Source organism: Anopheles funestus, chromosome 2RL, assembly GCF_943734845.2.
Source record: "Anopheles funestus chromosome 2RL, idAnoFuneDA-416_04, whole genome shotgun sequence".
NCBI lineage: Eukaryota > Metazoa > Arthropoda > Insecta > Diptera > Culicidae > Anopheles > Anopheles funestus.
This window is the reverse complement of record NC_064598.1, coordinates 66289413-66307763: the sequence shown is the minus strand read 5'-3', so window position 1 is coordinate 66307763 and position 18351 is coordinate 66289413. Positions and strand designations below refer to the sequence as shown.

The following is an 18351-nucleotide window of genomic DNA, read 5'->3' as shown; positions in this document are numbered from 1 at the left end:
GGATCAATGTTTTTATATAAAATACAAATTTTATCATTTTAGCTCTTTGATTGTGTAAGACTATTATTTATTTAAAACTTTTACTAATGTTTATTGCGTTTTTAATTTTCACCTCTCTCTCTCTCTCTCTCTCTCTCTCTCTCTCTCTCTCTCTCTCTCTCTCTCTCTCTTTCGCTCTTTCTACCTGACACAGTTTAACCGTTCTGGTCAAACTTGACCGCACGGTTTTGCTTACAAACGCTAACCCGCAAAAGGAACACGCGCTTAAAAAAGGGCTCTCCCATGAGGGGAAAGTAAACATAAAGCTGCATCGAGCATTGCAATGCACACAGTGTGGAAGCTGCTAACGATAGCGTCGGCCAAGAGCCAAGCAAGGCAAGGGGGAGAAGGAGCATAAAACGTGACGCAGACAATTACTGCTGAGTCTTGCGGAGAAATAATGCTGCGTCCGTTTACGCCGGACCCTGACATTCGATTGTCGGAAACGGCGATAGGCGGATCTCGTCACGACGGCGAAGGTGAAGGTGATGTCGGTACGCTGAGCTGAGTTTGATGAAAGTGAAAATTGTGTCTGCCTTTTCGTTTCTCTTTCTTTTCGATCTACTTACGAGGCGCTTGATCTGTCAGTCGGTCGGTAGGTCGATTTCTTGGTCCCTTCACTAACCAATGGGCAAAAAAGCATTCAGGTGCTAGGTTGGTATTGTAAAGCGATCAGATTTCACTGGGAACTATATTTGTATTAGATGAAAACCTGTATTGGTTTTGATATTCATTTGATGAATGATGTTTATTACCAATAGATTATTTTATAAGTTTTTGTTTGTATTAATGTGCAAAATTTATGACATTGCATCCAAAAATGATTTAATTTTAGCGGTAATAAAACATAGGAATCAACCTGTTTTTGATGCATACAATTGCACGACTATGAAACGACTATAAAAAGAAATTAAAAGGACATAAAATGTATTAAACGAATATTTTAAATAATCATCTTGATTAGCTAAAACAATCTCCCTAAGCGGTAATGTTATATATTTCATAGCTATCGCTTATCGGTCTTAACTAATCTTAATTTTAACACATATTCGGACAACAGATCCTTAAGTGGCCACGCGCTTTCTGAGCAAGTTACATACGACCTCCTTAATTAAAACCATATTTACCATCAGCAATAGGTTACAGCAATTCGTCCAAGACGTCCAAAGTTCGTCCAATTCTTCTCACGGAGACCTCAGATTAAATTCATTCCACTTCACAGTAGTATATTTTGGATGGAACGCTGAAGCAACGTCTTGTGATCATTCTAGGTATATAATAATGAAAAAAAAATTGTAAACAAAACATTCGTACACAAACGATTAAATTCAATTATTTTACCACACGTGGTCTGATTTACTCCGCGTTCAAATAATTTAGTATGCAATTCTTGATAACAAGAGAACGTGAAAGATTTCTTGTACGCAATGAAATTTAACGCAAGCTTAACGAAACTAAGCGAATTTTCAAAATGAAAAAATGATGTAAAAAATGATGTAAACGATGTAAATTTAGTTCAACAAAATAATATATAGTTATGTAAAGAGGTAGTACAGCTCAGGTGTGCAGGTAACAAAACAGCAAAAGGTGCAACAAAAGGTGTGCAGCATTAACTAAAGTTATCAAAATATTTATTACATTTTCAACCAAATTTTAATTTATTTGCTTAAATTTTATGCTATAAAATCATTATGCCATTAAATTTTAAAATTCGCATATAAGCGCCACAATTTATCTGGGAGGCTACAAGTATATAGATCGAAATAACATGTTGAATGCACTTATAGTAGATAATTTATTTGGATTATAATACTTGTGAATACAATATTCATTGATGTCCATTATCACAACACGAAGAAAGCTGTACTTTCTAGCATTCTTAACAGCTTCATTGTTTTACAATAGAACCTAAACAAATGTTCGTTAGCTGACTTATTGATGCATCATACGTTACTTTCAGCAGGGATTCGTTAGCGGCCAAGCACGTTTGATAGCCATTTCTCAAGTTCCACAACTTGGAGGTAAACTGTTCCACGATGTTAAATATTCCCGACATGTAGTCACTGGCAAAGGCATCAATTTCAGCCGCCTTGTTTTCCAGTTTTGCAAGAATCGCATCAGGTCCGGCTATAATATTCTCTCCCTTGAACACGTCCAAAAGACTCTGGTAAAATATTTCCGATTCATCCACTTCCAGCAGCTTTTGGGCATGTTCAAGCTCCTTATCGATTCCCTGCTCCACCTCGTTAATGCAATTCGTGTAACCAACGCCCGCAACGTTCATGTTGTTTTCCACAATTGTTTTAAGAAAGTTTAGACAGCTACGATCTACCGATGCTGACTGATGATCGAGTTGATATAGCATTTCATCTTCTAGGGCTATCGTGCTGCCAAGCGAACCTTCCTTGGCGTTGAACACTTGCTTGTAAAATTCGTCCGATTTTTGCACCAAGTTATACTTCGCCGAGTACACGAAATTGATGATACGATACTTAATTTCGGCATGCTTCGGTTCAATCTCCTTCAGGCGCTCGACTACTTGCATCGAAGCCAGACGGCCTGCCTCAACTGTAAGAATCTGCAAAGATAAACGGAATATGTTAAAATTTCGTACCACACCATATTCAACTGTACAACTACTGTCTTACGTTATTAAAACAATAACACATTCCAAACAGTGCAACCAATGCTAAAGTCTTCATTGCTCTTGGGAGTAATGTTAGTTAGAAGCACACTTTGGTGAGGAGATTACAAGATTGATCTATCGTTTCCAAACTCGTATTGATTTTATACTTTGTCCAAGATCCGTGTAATAAATTTTATAGCAGCAACAAATCTTATCGTACAATCCAACGACCATCAAGATGGTGATTCAATTATGATCATGATAGCAACATGATTGAAAAGTCGTTAAATTCGAACCGTTTCTCGCACCCAACAATCCTAAATGACCGATTTTGCGTCAATGCATTTTATTAGTATGGCGGTACAGGAAGCGGTACCGGAACTTACCGTATTAAGCAAAAGAGAAGAGAACTCATAAAGCAATGTACATCGAATAAAGCATACTACCGCAATGGTGTCTAGACAATAATAATTTACGATGTAAAAAATCGCAGAATCTTTCATTATTCATTGTTTATTAAAAATCTGATATCTTGTCCACTCTTCTAGTCACTGTTTTTATAGCATCGCACGTAGTTGCACACGGATATCCTGCATCTGTCTATTTCCTTTTGATAACGTTTATAGGTAATCTGTTCGCCGATATGTCTCCTATAAACAGGAAGATAATCTTATCGTTTCAAGCTTTCCACACAAGCTGATAGCATTGCCATCGTGACAGCAAATCCGGCATTACTAACAACGACATGACAAACTACATAAGAATCCATGATAAGTTTACTAGTACAACCCACGTACGGGATTAATTGCATTGCCCAATAGGGAATTTAATCTCTGGCCACGAAAGGTCACTTGTTGAATGATAAGAATGAATTAAACTAATTGATCAGCTGTCAGTGATTGGTTGTAATAAAATGTCCTCTTAGAAGTAAATGTTTTAATTTCTACGCCCAATAGTATATAATCGACTAATCTAATTGCTCTTATTGAAACTATATTGAGAATGAAATTAAGAGAAAAGCTAAGTATATCAAGTATATCGGTCTACAACACCCTAGGTCGTACCGAACAATGCCACATCATGCAGCATTTACGGATTCCGAGGGAAACTGATGTGGTTCTTGAAGGCCACTATGGACGGGGTGCAGTGCAAGGTGGGAGTATCGAACATGCTCACCGAGGTCTGAAGCAGGGGTACGGATTCTTCTGTTTGGTGTTTAACATCGCTCTGGACGGTGTCATGAAAAGCGCGGACTTCGACATCCGGGACACGATTTTCACCCGTTCTCTGCTTCGGTGTGCGAGGCGTAGTCCCGAGTGACACGCGAGGCCAATAGGATTGGATTGAGGATCAATACGACGAAGACAAAGTACCTGCTTGCCGGAGGCTCTGACCGTGATAGAGCCCGACTCAGAAACTCTGAAGTATCGGTTGACGGCGACAATCTCGAGGTGGTAGAGGAGTTCTGCTATCTAGATACGATCTTAACTGCAGACAATAACATGACCAGCGAAATCCGAGGGCGCATTGTGCAGGGAAATCGTGGAACCCACTACGGGCTCCACAAACCCCTGCAATCCAGAAGACTCCAGCAACACACGATAAGCACGATATATTCCACACTGATACGTCCGGTAGTATTCTACGGGTACGAGTCCTGGACTCTGCTAACGGAGGTCGCCAATGCACTATTCATTTTCTAATGGCGGGTGCTAAGGACTATCTTCGGCGGTGTGTGTGAGCAGGGCGAGAACCTTGTGCCAGCAAAGTTGTTTGGCGGAGCTGATATCCTGATGGTGGTCAAAGCGGGAAGGATACGATGGCTGGAACACGTGATGCCGGACTCATGCCTCACCAGGAAGGTGCTTGTCAGCGATCCATTCGGCACGAGGCGGAGAGGAGCACAGCGAGCTCGTTGGCTGGATCAGGTGGAGTCAAACCTGTCGGAGATCGAATGCAGCCGTGGATGGAGGATTGCAGCCCTAGACCGAATTTCCTGTAAGCAGATTGGAAATCTTGCCATATCTTTAAGACGTGCTCGACCATGAGCAGGCCAAGAAAAAGAAGAAAATGCAAAAACGAAAGATTTTATTTTATAATATGACCTTGTATCGTTCAAAGAATTATTACGGTGTAAACCAAAAACTACTTCGGAGACAGTTAGTACCCCCAATCAAACAGCCGCAAACCATAGGCAAAACTAGCCAATTATTAATTGTAGTGTGTGATTTAGATCAAGCGATATGAAGCGGAGAGCTGTAGCAAACTAATATTTTTATACTACATCTCAACCCTGAACCAGACCCAAAGACACAGCTATTAAATCCGGTTAGCGATTTGCTTTAGCGGATTGCTTCAAAGCAGAACCGTGCAGCAGCGCGCAGTGATCGTTTCTCTAAACTTGTCATATTACTAACTTTATCCAAAATTAAAATTCAAAATGTACCGCTAAAGAAACTAAGAAGAATTTTACTTTAGATGTTGGTTTAAAAAATCTTGACACATAGTACAATCTTGAGCATAAATAATGTGAAGTGTTTCCATATGGTGTATGTTCTATGTCAAATATGGTCATATCGTCCGAACGAACTATTTTATAATGATCGAATCTGGAACCCTACGAGGGTTTCCAATGCTTTATGACTTCTTTCATACTCTTCTCATGTAAGGGTTTGGTTTTTTGTTATTCTCATTTGGTACACCGATAGCACATTGCCTCGTGGTTACATTGTACAATAAACGACTCTGTGCTGGCTCAATGCTCGGTAAATGCTTACATTACTGTTCTCGTCGTAACGAATGCTTTTCGTTAATCATTTTTCCTTTTCTTTATTTCCACCATGCCCTCGTTTTTATTTAAATTTCTTTTCCATTTTTCTTTCTTTCATTCTTTGGGACCTATTCAAGATCGCAACTCACAAAATCTCAACGAGCACTTGTGTAGACAAAATAACCCAAACAAAGGACATATCATGCTCTACCCACTTAAACTTTTTAGGTTTTATTGTATATTTGAATCTTTTTTGTTAGTTTTTTTTTAACAGGCTTAGGGCCTTTTGATTCACATTCCCTGTGATCTCCTTTGATTTGATCGACTTGATTGACCTTTGATTTGAGAAGATCGTTTGACAATCCCAATAACAATCCTTCGGTTATCTATTTACTTGATCCTCTATCTTTACTAATTTTGATGACTAATACATTCGATTCTCCTAAAACCCACGGTTCCGTACCGTTTGAGCCTACTGCATAAAAAACGTCATGAACACACTAAGAAAATAAGTTGTTGCAACGGAAAAACAAAGGATTACATTTTGTCGAAAATTGTTTATTGTTATCTAACCGATACATGGTTGTAGCTTCCGGTTAAATGACGCAAATAGAATCGGCCTGGGTTGAAGCATCCCGCAGCGATTGCATCATAAGCGTTCGGGCATTCGTTAGGCACTCCTGGAAGGCTGTCTTCAAAGCCACTGCCATCTCACCAGTAATGCCTTCTATAGCGATTGGATTGTTCAGTTTCTCCTGGATTCTTGACTGAATGGTGAGTGGTTCGATGAAGATGTTCACATCCCGGAAGCTGCTCAACAAGCTAGCCTTGGCGTACTGCTGGCGAGAGGAATTGTCCTGCTGTGGGTACAAGCGAGCAAACATTTCATCGTCTATTTTCGCCACACAGTTCCTGAACGATAAGCCAACCAGCTCCATCAAGAGGTCCGTCCCTCTAGCCACCAGCTGAGCACATTTGGTATCAGCCATCGGAGTCAACCTTCCCTGGATGTTGGTTTCTTCATCGATCGTTTGCTGGACGTATGGTTCTTGGGTAAGGATGAGCTCCGATTGGAGCGAAATGAACAGCTCTGAACCTCCGGCGATGAGCTTCCTTTGCTGCTTTCCTTTTGCGGACATTTTCAGCGGCTGAAATGCCGTCAGGGCATCTTGACGGGTTCCTTCAATGGTGTCCACAGTGAGAATCGCACACACCAGCAACACCGGAAACAGACTCGAAAGCGACACCATTATAGAGCTGGGGATAAAGGATGGTTTTCGTTAGCACCGAATAGCACTACTGCTCATGATAGATCGTTGATGTTACCTTCTTATATGAGCTGCTGTCTTATCAATGAATTGAGCACGATTAGCTTGATAAAAGATAAATCGACAAATACAGGAAATTGTAAGCGTTCCTCAAATTCTCCTTTGTGAAGGTGTATTGAGGGATTAAGTATTTCTGGTTTTGCTTTACCATCCCGGATGCGATATTAGTTTCGGATGATGGCAGGATAATGTATGTTCTGTTGATGCGATTAAACTCCACACCATATTTCAAAACGCGTTGACGGGTTTTGACCCTTATCATTTTATTTAAACAATTTAATTGGAACTTTTTTACCGAAGACAACAAATCTTACATTTCTTCAATTTCAAAATATTACCAATCATTTATTACATACCACATCAACTTGAAAATATTCACATTCCACAAAAGTATATTTTTAGTTTTACCAACTCATCGAGTACAGTTTATTTTTAAGCTCTTTGATAGCCGCAATACTCGCAGTTTGTCGAGTAATAGGTTCCATCAAAACGGCCCCCCATATTGGAATTTGTTATGTTTCTTACCGGATGCGGATTGCAGAATTTGGACCATATATTTTACGACTCTCGATGATAACGGATTATCATCCACAGTAGTGTTCCTGGGTTGACATGGTATAAAACACCGTTGGACGGAAGATATGGTACCAGAACGCGTCCTACAGCGAGTGGAAAGGCTTCGAAAGTTTTTCGGAAAATCATTTAACTCATTTATCGTTACCGAGTGTCGTGAAGTTCCTTGGAAAAATGAAGCATTTCATCGCGGTGGTAGTATTATGTCTCGGAGTGGCCAAGGTATGTTTGACTATTGCTTTAAATGGTATACGTAAAACAAGGAAACTAAGATTCTTTAACATGATCTCAGCTCTCGGAGGCCGGTCGTCCCGTTTCAACGGAAGTGGTCCAAAAGCTGAAGGAACTCGAGCCAGTCTACAAACAGCTGCAGGATACAGTGATCAACGAGGTAGCTGGGGCGAAGCTAGCTACAGCCACTAGTACCGATGCATTCTACAAAGCAGTCATTGCCGACAAGGAGACGTCTCTGGCCACCTCGGTTCAGCTTGAGGACGACATGATTTACCAGCTGAATGGACAAGGACCGTCGGCCGATTCGTCCTGCTTACAAATGATCCGCAGTCTCGTAGACAACAACATGAACGTTGCTGGCGTTGGCTACTCGAACTGCGTCAACAAGGTCGAGGCAGGAGTGAACGAGGAATTGGACAAGGTCTACAAGCTGCTGCAGGTTGATGAATCAGAGCTCTTTGACATCAGTCTGTTGGATGTTTTCCAAGGCGAGAACATCATCTTGGATCCATCGAAGATCGTCACCAAATTGAACGACAAGAGAACCGAGATTGACGGTATTTCGTTGAACTTCGTCTCCACTATTAACGCAGCCGTCAATGCATATGCTTCCCGTCTTGGTGATCTGCAAAACACGTACAAAACCTGTCTGCTCAGCAATGAATCCATTCTGAAGGCTACTTTCGAGAGCGGCAAGAATCAACTCGTTCAAATTTGTCTGGGATCTATTGTCCAGTGAGGAATACGAGCTGACCGTTCTGAGTGAATAAAAAAAAAGTCCAGTAAGCAACTAATTGCATAATGCTCCTTCGATAAGATAATAATAAATAAATTTGTTTAGTCTATAAATTCTTATTTTTTACTTCATTTGCTTTACAGAAGACATGTCAATAAATTTTGTGATATAAACCTGTTACTTGATGGTTCTATTATGCCTAACTCACAAAAAATCCTAAAAAAAATAAGTTCTTAGACCACATCAACGCATTTGGATAGAACGGAAGAGTACATCAAACCAACAAAAATATTGCGTAAAAACTAGTTCAAAGTATGGTGCTAATTCCTAGTGGGGAAAAAAATAATTGAAAAAAATTCTATAAATTTGAAAATTTCCTAAGGCTATAGCCTTAGTTTTTTGAGTAATTTAGCAAAATTTAAAAAATGGATTTATTTTAATGCCAATTGGTTGAAATAAGTTTATTTAAATATTCGTGAATTAAATAATAGTAAATAATAGTTAATTTAAATAATCACTCAAATATAAATAAAAAAAATAATAAAAAAGAATAAACAATTTAAAAAAATCTAAAAACTTGAAAATTTCCTAAGGCTTTTTTGGGAAATTTAGCAAAATTTTCTAAATTGATTTATTTAGATTTGTTTGAAATATGTTTCTTTTCACTCAAATAATGCTGTAAATAAAAAAAAGAATTAAAACTAGTAAAAATATAAAAAAACATCTATAAATTTAAAATCTCCTAAGGATATCACCATCGAAAACAATAAATTTAAATATAATTTAATAAATTTTATTTATAATTTTCTTTGCTTAAATTGATTTAATTTAATTCAAGATTATTTTCTCGCTACCGGCTCGATCGTAAACAAACCTTGCACGAGAAAAGTTAAACAACGTTGAAGTCGCGCCAGCAACACAAAATTATTTTGGAAAATTGAGCGACTTTAACATGGTAAGATGAGTTTAAGTGGTAAGATAAGTTATGTTTGATAATTGTGGAAATTGTCTTCTTGTTGTACAGAGTTTGAGTCTTACGACTTCGTATCTCCGTCATGTTTGATAAAGCTTTCATTCCCAGGGTATCAGCTGGTCAGCAATCCTCAGATCCAACCCGTTGGTGGTAACAGATTAAATTCTTTATTGTCCAATACGATTAATCCAATATGCTGCTTTTATTGACACCGTATCATAAATTCCTGTTCTATCATTTAATGTAAATTATACTGACATTATGAGTTACCTTATCTACAATTTCCTATTTTATCGAAAATTGTTAAATATGATCCACATTCCCTAACCGGGGAAAATATTATAACTTTTGTATCAAATTTGATTGTCTGGTTTTGTTGTCGGCAAATAACATCGTTCGAAAGATTACCGTGGGTTCTGACTCATGAGATCATGAAAATTTGCAGGGTATTCCTATGTGATGTAGTACATCAGCCTCGTAAGAAATTTGTGAAAAGATGCTCAATATTAAAATTAGCTTATTAAATCAAAAGTTTAAAAATTCAATCAAACATGAGAAATATAAACTGAAACGAAACTAATAGTTAAGATGCACAACAGCAGATCGTGTTCATTGTTCTTCTTTACCTGCTTTACAAGCATTCTGCAGCGGAATCTGTCTTGTCTAATAGTAAATGCTGTATAGCTGTCTGTGACGTAAATTTTCAATAGCTAAATAATCAATAAATAAAATATAGTTATATTAAAATATAGTATAGAGAAAAAATACTTTTCTTTTAGTCATATAAAAAAACAAACATCTAAAAAAGAGAAATAAATGCACTGTAAATTCGTCGACACGTCGCGAATAGACTTTTTATCCCGCGAAGGTTTCAACCGAGAACTCTCGCGCAGTTCCTTAGAAGCGAAGGCGTTTTGTCAATTTAGCGGGTCGGGCTGCTAGCCTTTTAACGAATAAATTCGAGAGAAGTTTCTAGCGGCGGACCTCCGTTCAATTAGACTACCAACTCAACTAATAACTTGAAGCCGGTTAGATTGCAAGTCAAGTTTATTGAAAAATTCTGTTTCTTATATACTAAAACTTAACTGTAGAAAATGAAGGTAAGAGTGAGAAGGGAAATTAGAAAGAGATATCTTTCCTTTTGGATTTTGTTATCCTGGATGCCTCGTCCAGGCACATGTTTACATTAGTTCTGGGTAGGCATTCTAAGGCTGTATCAATATTTCCCACATATGGTAGCACTTAAGTTGTGTACCCTTTTCTTGTTTTACTTTCCTCGGTTATAGTTTGACCGTATGCAGTTATGCTGCCTTCGCCTATTGCCGGGTAATGTGTTTATTTCAATTGTCAAGTACTTCGTCCTTTTTGGACGTTTTATGATTTTGCCTGAAACTATGATCATGTTACGTAACGTATGAAGCTTGTAAGGATTTGAGTTAATGTTTTACAGATGGTCCTTGAGATGTTATTGCTTATGCTCCTTTTGGGTAAAACATTATTTTGACCTGTAATCTGAGATTAAACACATGGCCCTTCTAAGATGTTTACAAGTTTATGTTGGCGTGGCTATTTCAAATTCCCTTTTTTCGATCCTTCCGTTGCTCGCGTTTATTACCTAAACCTAAGGTCGCAGAAAACGGTTATTTTTAAAAAATGTTTAATGTTTCATATTCTTGATTCCCTTTTGGTCGCGTTCGCAACATGCACAGAGAAACAAATAAACAAATAAAGGCCCAATATAATCAAACTTGGATAATTAAACAAACACGGATCAGTATATTTGAAAACCAAATAAACTTCGTAGGTTACCAACATCAATACGAAAAAAGCAGAATTTAGAAATAAAATTTTGTACTGCCAATGCTGGTGTTACCATAAAAATGTTTGTGCTTGTACTGACAGTTTTCTTGTGCGACTATTGGGTTCAACAGTAGTTGCAGAATAATTTAACTTTTTTACTAGACTACTTATCAACTTAACTTCTGAAATAGCTTTTTTAAAATTTTTAATTCGGATATAAAATTTGGTTTCTGAATTTCCAAAGAAATCTACATTTTTTTACTTTGCTTGCTTTAAAACTTTTATAATCGTTCACCTTTAAGGAATATTATAGGAATATCAGCTTACTGGACAATAGATCCCAGACAAATTTGAACGAGTTGATTCTTGCCGCTCTCGAAAGTAGCCTTCAGAATGGATTCATTGCTGAGCAGACAGGTTTTGTACGTGTTTTGCAGATCACCAAGACGGGAAGCATATGCATTGACGGCTGCGTTAATAGTGGAGACGAAGTTCAACGAAATACCGTCAATCTCGGTTCTCTTGTCGTTCAATTTGGTGACGATCTTCGATGGATCCAAGATGATGTTCTCGCCTTGGAAAACATCCAACAGACTGATGTCAAAGAGCTCTGATTCATCAACCTGCAGCAGCTTGTAGACCTTGTCCAATTCCTCGTTCACTCCTGCCTCGACCTTGTTGACGCAGTTCGAGTAGCCAACGCCAGCAACGTTCATGTTGTTGTCTACGAGACTGCGGATCATTTGTAAGCAGGACGAATCGGCCGACGGTCCTTGTCCATTCAGCTGGTAAATCATGTCGTCCTCAAGCTGAACCGAGGTGGCCAGAGACGTCTCCTTGTCGGCAATGACTGCTTTGTAGAATGCATCGGTACTAGTGGCTGTAGCTAGCTTCGCCCCAGCTACCTCGTTGATCACTGTATCCTGCAGCTGTTTGTAGACTGGCTCGAGTTCCTTCAGCTTTTGGACCACTTCCGTTGAAACGGGACGACCGGCCTCCGAGAGCTGAGATCATGTTAAAGAATCTTAGTTTCCTTGTTTTACGTATACCATTTAAAGCAATAGTCAAACATACCTTGGCCACTCCGAGACATAATACTACCACCGCGATGAAATGCTTCATTTTTCCAAGGAACTTCACGACACTCGGTAACGATAAATGAGTTAAATGATTTTCCGAAAAACTTTCGAAGCCTTTCCACTCGCTGTAGGACGCGTTCTGGTACCATATCTTCCGTCCAACGGTGTTTTATACCATGTCAACCCAGGAACACTACTGTGGATGATAATCCGTTATCATCGAGAGTCGTAAAATATATGGTCCAAATTCTGCAATCCGCATCCGGTAAGAAACATAACAAATTCCAATATGGGGGGCCGTTTTGATGGAACCTATTACTCGACAAACTGCGAGTATTGCGGCTATCAAAGAGCTTAAAAATAAACTGTACTCGATGAGTTGGTAAAACTAAAAATATACTTTTGTGGAATGTGAATATTTTCAAGTTGATGTGGTATGTAATAAATGATTGGTAATATTTTGAAATTGAAGAAATGTAAGATTTGTTGTCTTCGGTAAAAAAGTTCCAATTAAATTGTTTAAATAAAATGATAAGGGTCAAAACCCGTCAACGCGTCAAATTGAAGAAATGTAAGATTTGTTGTCTTCGGTAAAAAAGTTCCAATTAAATTGTTTAAATAAAATGATAAGGGTCAAAACCCGTCAACGCGTTTTGAAATATGGTGTGGAGTTTAATCGCATCAACAGAACATACATTATCCTGCCATCATCCGAAACTAATATCGCATCCGGGATGGTAAAGCAAAACCAGAAATACTTAATCCCTCAATACACCTTCACAAAGGAGAATTTGAGGAACGCTTACAATTTCCTGTATTTGTCGATTTATCTAATCGTGCTCAATTCATTGATAAGACAGCAGCTCATATAAGAAGGTAACATCAACGATCTATCATGAGCAGTAGTGCTATTCGGTGCTAACGAAAACCATCCTTTATCCCCAGCTCTATAATGGTGTCGCTTTCGAGTCTGTTTCCGGTGTTGCTGGTGTGTGCGATTCTCACTGTGGACACCATTGAAGGAACCCGTCAAGATGCCCTGACGGCATTTCAGCCGCTGAAAATGTCCGCAAAAGGAAAGCAGCAAAGGAAGCTCATCGCCGGAGGTTCAGAGCTGTTCATTTCGCTCCAATCGGAGCTCATCCTTACCCAAGAACCATACGTCCAGCAAACGATCGATGAAGAAACCAACATCCAGGGAAGGTTGACTCCGATGGCTGATACCAAATGTGCTCAGCTGGTGGCTAGAGGGACGGACCTCTTGATGGAGCTGGTTGGCTTATCGTTCAGGAACTGTGTGGCGAAAATAGACGATGAAATGTTTGCTCGCTTGTACCCACAGCAGGACAATTCCTCTCGCCAGCAGTACGCCAAGGCTAGCTTGTTGAGCAGCTTCCGGGATGTGAACATCTTCATCGAACCACTCACCATTCAGTCAAGAATCCAGGAGAAACTGAACAATCCAATCGCTATAGAAGGCATTACTGGTGAGATGGCAGTGGCTTTGAAGACAGCCTTCCAGGAGTGCCTAACGAATGCCCGAACGCTTATGATGCAATCGCTGCGGGATGCTTCAACCCAGGCCGATTCTATTTGCGTCAATTAACTAGAACCGTCCATAATATTTCTACCGGATCTAATAATTTCAATAAAGCACTTACGATTGTGTTTTGATTCAATATTCCTGACACGCATCGAGTAAATTTTGCTCAAACAACACAACCTGTCCTTAAATCATTTCAATCATTCGGGCACGCTTTGCAATGCGTTTCATCCTTCTCAACATACAAAGTATGGGAACTTTCTTAGTTGGTACTTACAGCACAGACTGCCTCTTTCATTGATGTCACATCTGTATTAATTGGTGTCTAATTTTATGCTTCGTTCCAACATTCCAGTAATCGTTCTTGTTTGATTATTCGCCTGTTTTTTAAGCAATCCATGATTTCCCAATTTTTTGTCCTTCGTTTTGTTTCGTTCAAAAAATCAAATTTTCTTTTTACTGCTTCTTCACTAATAGTTCGATTGTTTTGATTATTTTGTAAAGCAACCTGCACATTTAATTTTGTTTAGCCTTCAGGATAGATAAATAACTAGTTAAGTTAGTTAATAGCTCTGTCTCAGTTTAATGCTGGAGGTTCCAGATACTTACCTGCTGAAATACACAAATTTCTGGAGTGATATAGCTTTTTTTTAATTTAGCTAACAAAGCACGGATTGAGTGGGATCATTTGATCAGAGTTGATGCAACTTGTACAAGCAATACATTAAATACAAAGCCTGACTAGTCATCTACTGTCATCATGTGCTAAACACATCATATGAAATGAACGATATTAGATCCCAGTGGATTTGTTCAATTTATTAAACAATCATTCTCGCCGCATTATGCTCTGTGCTTTATTACATAAGGTCATTGATGTAGAACAATAATTACGCATTTCGCTTTACGAGATAATAGAGTTTGACTCTGTTTTAACAGAAACTTGTCTTCGAGTTTCATTTCAGAAAAGTTGAGCAAAAAAAAAAAATAGAAAAAATTAAAGAGAGGCTAAGCGTTCGCCATTAATCCCAGGCTTCTTCAGGCTCAAGTGCAGCCGGCTGGGCATCTACACGGGAACCGTGCGAGTCACGGATGTCCTTGCCGCCGAACTGAGATGCTCCCATGTAAGTGCTGGCACCGCCAGCATCTTTCAGGAAGTCCGGCACTGATTGACCAGCTTGAGTCAAGATTTTGACCAAATCGCTCGCCATGGCCCGGTCTGCCTCCGGTTCGTAGAAGCTAGTCGCACGCCCCTTGTTTCCGACGCGACCAGTACGGCCGATGCGGTGCACGTAATCGTCGATGCTCTTGGGCAAATCGTAGTTAATAACGTGGGACACATTTTTAATGTCCAACCCACGGGCAGCTACGGACGTCGCAATCAACACATCCATTCGGCCATTTTTAAAATCGTCCAGGGCCATTTCACGCTCACGTTGCATTCGATCGCCATGAATGGAAGTAGTCGGGAACTGAGTCTCGGACATTAGGGAGGCCAGATAGTCTGCATTACGCTTGGTCTCCACGAACACGAGTGTACCCTTTGGGTTTGACTCGTTCAAGATCTCTTCCAGCTTCTTGCGCTTCTTGAACTTTTCCACCAGATGAACAGTTTGCTCCACATCCGCACAAGCGCCACCCACGATTCCGACGAACACGCAAATGTAATTGTTCAAAAATTTGCCCGCTAATTCCTGAATTTCAGAAGGAAACGTGGCTGAAAACATCAGCGTCTGGCGATTTTGCTTGTTGGGCATTGTCGCGTGTCCCATCACTTTCTCGATCGAAGGGAGAAAACCCATGTCCAGCATTCGGTCAGCTTCATCCAGCACCATGAATTTGACGTTCTCCAACGTCAGATGCTCGCGGTCAATAAAATCTAGCAATCGGCCGGGCGTTCCTACCAAGATGTGGCATCCGCCCCGCATTAGCTGCAGCTGGTGATGTACGGCCGTTCCGCCGTACGATACGCACACCTTCAGCTTTGTTCCGTGTGCAAATTTGCGCCCTTCTTCGTGGATTTGAATTGCAAGCTCACGAGTTGGGGCTACAATTACGATGTACGGATTGCGCGTTCGCAGCTCCAGTGCGTCTTCCATGTCCAGCAAGTTATGAATCATGGGCAGCATAAATGCGGCTGTCTTACCCGAGCCAGTCTGTGCGCAAGCCATCAGATCGCGGCCGTTCTGGATAATCGGAATGGCATAACGCTGGATGGGCGTCGGTTTTGTGTACTTCGACTTGCGTACATTTGTCATCACCTCCTCGCGCAGTCCAGATTGCTCGAAGTTGTCCACCGGGTTCGGTGGATTCTCACCCGATACACGCACCTCGATGTCGTCGAATTTTTCGAAATTTATACCCGAACTAATGCCAGATCCAAAGATCAAAGATTCATCTTCGGTCGGCAACGGTGGAATGTACAGACTTTTCGGTTTATCTGACTTAACTTCGTCCATGCTCGGATCGTTGCCGGAATACGGAGGCCGACTGTCCCCGTTGCGATCACGGTAGTTTCCGTTCCTTTCGCCGCCAAAACCACCATCTCGTCCGCCACGACCACGACCGCGACCGCGACCACCACCTCGTCCTCCACGGCCCCCACGACGGCTACCGTAATCATCTTCACCACCATTTTCGTAGCTTTGAAATCCGCCGTTATTGTCTATATGTGGAATGGAACAAAAGAAATATACATTTAACAATTATTGAACTTTCAAATGCAATTCGATAAATGTTTGTCAAAAGCAATCCACATGCACAAACATGTTTACGAACCGTCATCGAAGCCGTTGTTTGCTTCGTAACCATCAAATCCGTTGTTGGTATTTTCGCCGGCAACGCTTTCGCTAACATCATTGAAGTTAGGCTGATCGAAGCTTCGTCCCTCATCGCACTAAAACGATATAACCACGAAAGTATGTTAGGGGTTGTTGGTAACCAAGTGCTATCACATTGACGAACGTTTCTTTACCTCTTCCCAATCGTCACTCATTTTCCTTCCTCGCTGTTTATACGATCTGTAATCAACTGAAAACGGTTGCTTGCTGCGGAAAATACAAAGCGAAACTTTTCTCAAAAAGATCACGCTTCACCGTCCGTAGGCCAGTGTTGGTGACTAACGGTGACTCTCTTTCAATCAGTAATGGCGACCTGGAACCACACAGAAGCAGTGGCATACACGTGGGAGAGGAAAAAAAATGGACGAAAAATTATTTCGACTAATTGTTGACGAAAAGAAAATCACACAACTACTACCACCACTCGACCAATTTCAAAGAGTTCATAAAAGGCGGCACACAGCTTTTTACAAAGAAAATTTCTGGAATAATACTACTTTCTTCTATGCGCGATTGCACGACGAAGTGGCTTTTGAATGGCGTGCGACTGTGTGTGGGTAAATGCCACTGGCTACCAGGCAGACGTGCGGGAGACGCGCGCTTTTCGCATCAATTATTTGCGGATGAACGACAACGATGCCCATCCGCTGTCCCGGAACGTGCATGAGGAAAAGCATTTCATGCTTTAGACGCTGGAGCCAATATACACAACTGCTTGAATAAAATTTCGTTCCCATTCGGTTGCTAACTGCACTTCACCGAACGCAATGGCGGCCGTTTAATTTTCATCGCAAGAGCTTAATCGCCAATATTACCATAGAAACTAGATTACTACGATTTGTCATCCTTTGATCGTAATGTAAATCGTACACTATTAACAAAAATGATTTTCTTAACTTAAAGCGGTTAACCTCACCTTGGATAACCCGATCGTTAACTTTCGGCGATCACACTCAAGTCTAAACTACACCGGATCGAACTAATGGACCGTATCCTCAAATAACGTCTATCCAGGCAAAAATCGCAACACGTTCTACCACAAGCCTACTCTTTACAGTGTTCGTGCTGTAGGCACATTTGATCCGAGAGCAAGGGAGACACACAAACCCATTCCTACGTCGTTTCCTAGAAGATAAACGCAAATCCTATACTACACAGAAAGCCTCTTCTGAAGCGCAACATGCACAAAGAGCACCATGGAATGTTTACGAATAGCACGTGAAAAGGCAACGGCACGCCGGCTACAGCCGATTTTGACAGCACACCAACACATCGCCACACTGAGTGCGGCCTTTTGTTTCGCGCTGCTGATGTGTTGGTGATACCCGCCGAAAAAGACAAAGGGCAAATGGCGCGCTTTACCCGAGAATAGAGTAAAATATCAAAAATATTAACTGAACAAAATCGATTGTTACTTATTCAATTAATACGATCCTCAAAGCATGAAACTATTCATAAACTATTTTGTAGTAGATCGTATAATTATTCGCATGCAACAATTATTTCTTGTAATGTAAATTCTAGATCATTGTAAAATTACTACTAACACGCAACTAATAATAAGACAAGAGTGAATTGAGTTTAAAAGAATCTTGCTTACCAATCGACGAAGCTCAAATTTCGCAGGATAACAGCACTGGTTGTGTAGCAATTGCCTCGCGTTCAAAGGACAACTACGGAACAGCACCTCCGACGCGTTTCGAGAACTTTGAGGGAATGACAGAACAATGTAGAAGTTCTCAGTATGCTAAACTCTACACTCTACATGGTCTCCACAAACCCAAGTGCATGTTGGAAGTTGGATACTCAT

General features: G+C 40.3%; 4 protein-coding genes across 5 annotated transcripts; 1 reads left to right on the top strand and 3 right to left on the bottom strand.

Moving 5' to 3' along the window:
• Window positions 1-1652: 1652 nt before the first annotated feature.
• Window positions 1653-3743, bottom strand: LOC125765603 (uncharacterized). The gene is made up of 2 exons (XM_049430931.1): window positions 2688-3743; window positions 1653-2617 (listed from the first exon to the last, which is right to left on the bottom strand). Exons 1-2 carry the CDS (start codon window positions 2739-2741, stop codon window positions 1928-1930), a joined length of 744 nt encoding a protein of 247 aa, XP_049286888.1. The 5' UTR covers window positions 2742-3743; the 3' UTR covers window positions 1653-1927.
• A 3252-nt stretch (window positions 3744-6995) lies between these two features.
• LOC125765605 (uncharacterized) lies at window positions 6996-8660 on the top strand. The gene is made up of 2 exons (XM_049430934.1): window positions 6996-7558; window positions 7629-8660. Exons 1-2 carry the CDS (start codon window positions 7511-7513, stop codon window positions 8307-8309), a joined length of 729 nt encoding a protein of 242 aa, XP_049286891.1. The 5' UTR covers window positions 6996-7510; the 3' UTR covers window positions 8310-8660.
• Window positions 8661-11253: 2593 nt separating this feature from the next.
• Window positions 11254-12649, bottom strand: LOC125765604 (uncharacterized). Its single transcript, XM_049430933.1, has 2 exons — window positions 12154-12649; window positions 11254-12083 (listed from the first exon to the last, which is right to left on the bottom strand). The coding sequence occupies exons 1-2, from the start codon at window positions 12199-12201 to the stop codon at window positions 11403-11405; spliced, it is 729 nt and encodes a 242-aa protein (XP_049286890.1). The 5' UTR covers window positions 12202-12649; the 3' UTR covers window positions 11254-11402.
• Window positions 12650-14499: 1850 nt separating this feature from the next.
• On the bottom strand, window positions 14500-18272 carry LOC125765566 (ATP-dependent RNA helicase vasa). 2 transcript variants are annotated; one of them, XM_049430861.1, is made up of 4 exons: window positions 18142-18272; window positions 16676-16854; window positions 16480-16597; window positions 14500-16366 (listed from the first exon to the last, which is right to left on the bottom strand). In XM_049430861.1, the coding sequence occupies exons 2-4, from the start codon at window positions 16694-16696 to the stop codon at window positions 14724-14726; spliced, it is 1782 nt and encodes a 593-aa protein (XP_049286818.1). In that variant the 5' UTR covers window positions 16697-16854; window positions 18142-18272; the 3' UTR covers window positions 14500-14723. The 2 variants fall into 2 exon arrangements, with proteins under 2 accessions (XP_049286818.1, XP_049286817.1); XM_049430860.1 differs by lacking the exon at window positions 18142-18272 and adding an exon at window positions 17458-17753.
• Between the last annotated feature and the right edge of the window lie 79 nt (window positions 18273-18351).

Coding starts and splice junctions, on each gene's coding strand:
- LOC125765605 (XM_049430934.1), top strand. CDS start 7,511: ATGAAGCATTTCATCGCGGTGGTAGTATTATGTCTCGGAGTGGCCAAG. Junction 7,559..7,628: donor TATGTCTCGGAGTGGCCAAG/GTATGTTTGACT, acceptor ACATGATCTCAG/CTCTCGGAGGCCGGTCGTCC.
- LOC125765603 (XM_049430931.1), bottom strand. CDS start 2,741: ATGAAGACTTTAGCATTGGTTGCACTGTTTGGAATGTGTTATTGTTTT. Junction 2,618..2,687: donor TGTGTTATTGTTTTAATAAC/GTAAGACAGTAG, acceptor TTATCTTTGCAG/ATTCTTACAGTTGAGGCAGG.
- LOC125765566 (XM_049430861.1), bottom strand. CDS start 16,696: ATGAGTGACGATTGGGAAGAG. Junction 16,598..16,675: donor TGAGTGACGATTGGGAAGAG/GTAAAGAAACGT, acceptor ATATCGTTTTAG/TGCGATGAGGGACGAAGCTT. Junction 16,367..16,479: donor AAACAACGGCTTCGATGACG/GTTCGTAAACAT, acceptor TTCCACATATAG/ACAATAACGGCGGATTTCAA.
- LOC125765604 (XM_049430933.1), bottom strand. CDS start 12,201: ATGAAGCATTTCATCGCGGTGGTAGTATTATGTCTCGGAGTGGCCAAG. Junction 12,084..12,153: donor TATGTCTCGGAGTGGCCAAG/GTATGTTTGACT, acceptor ACATGATCTCAG/CTCTCGGAGGCCGGTCGTCC.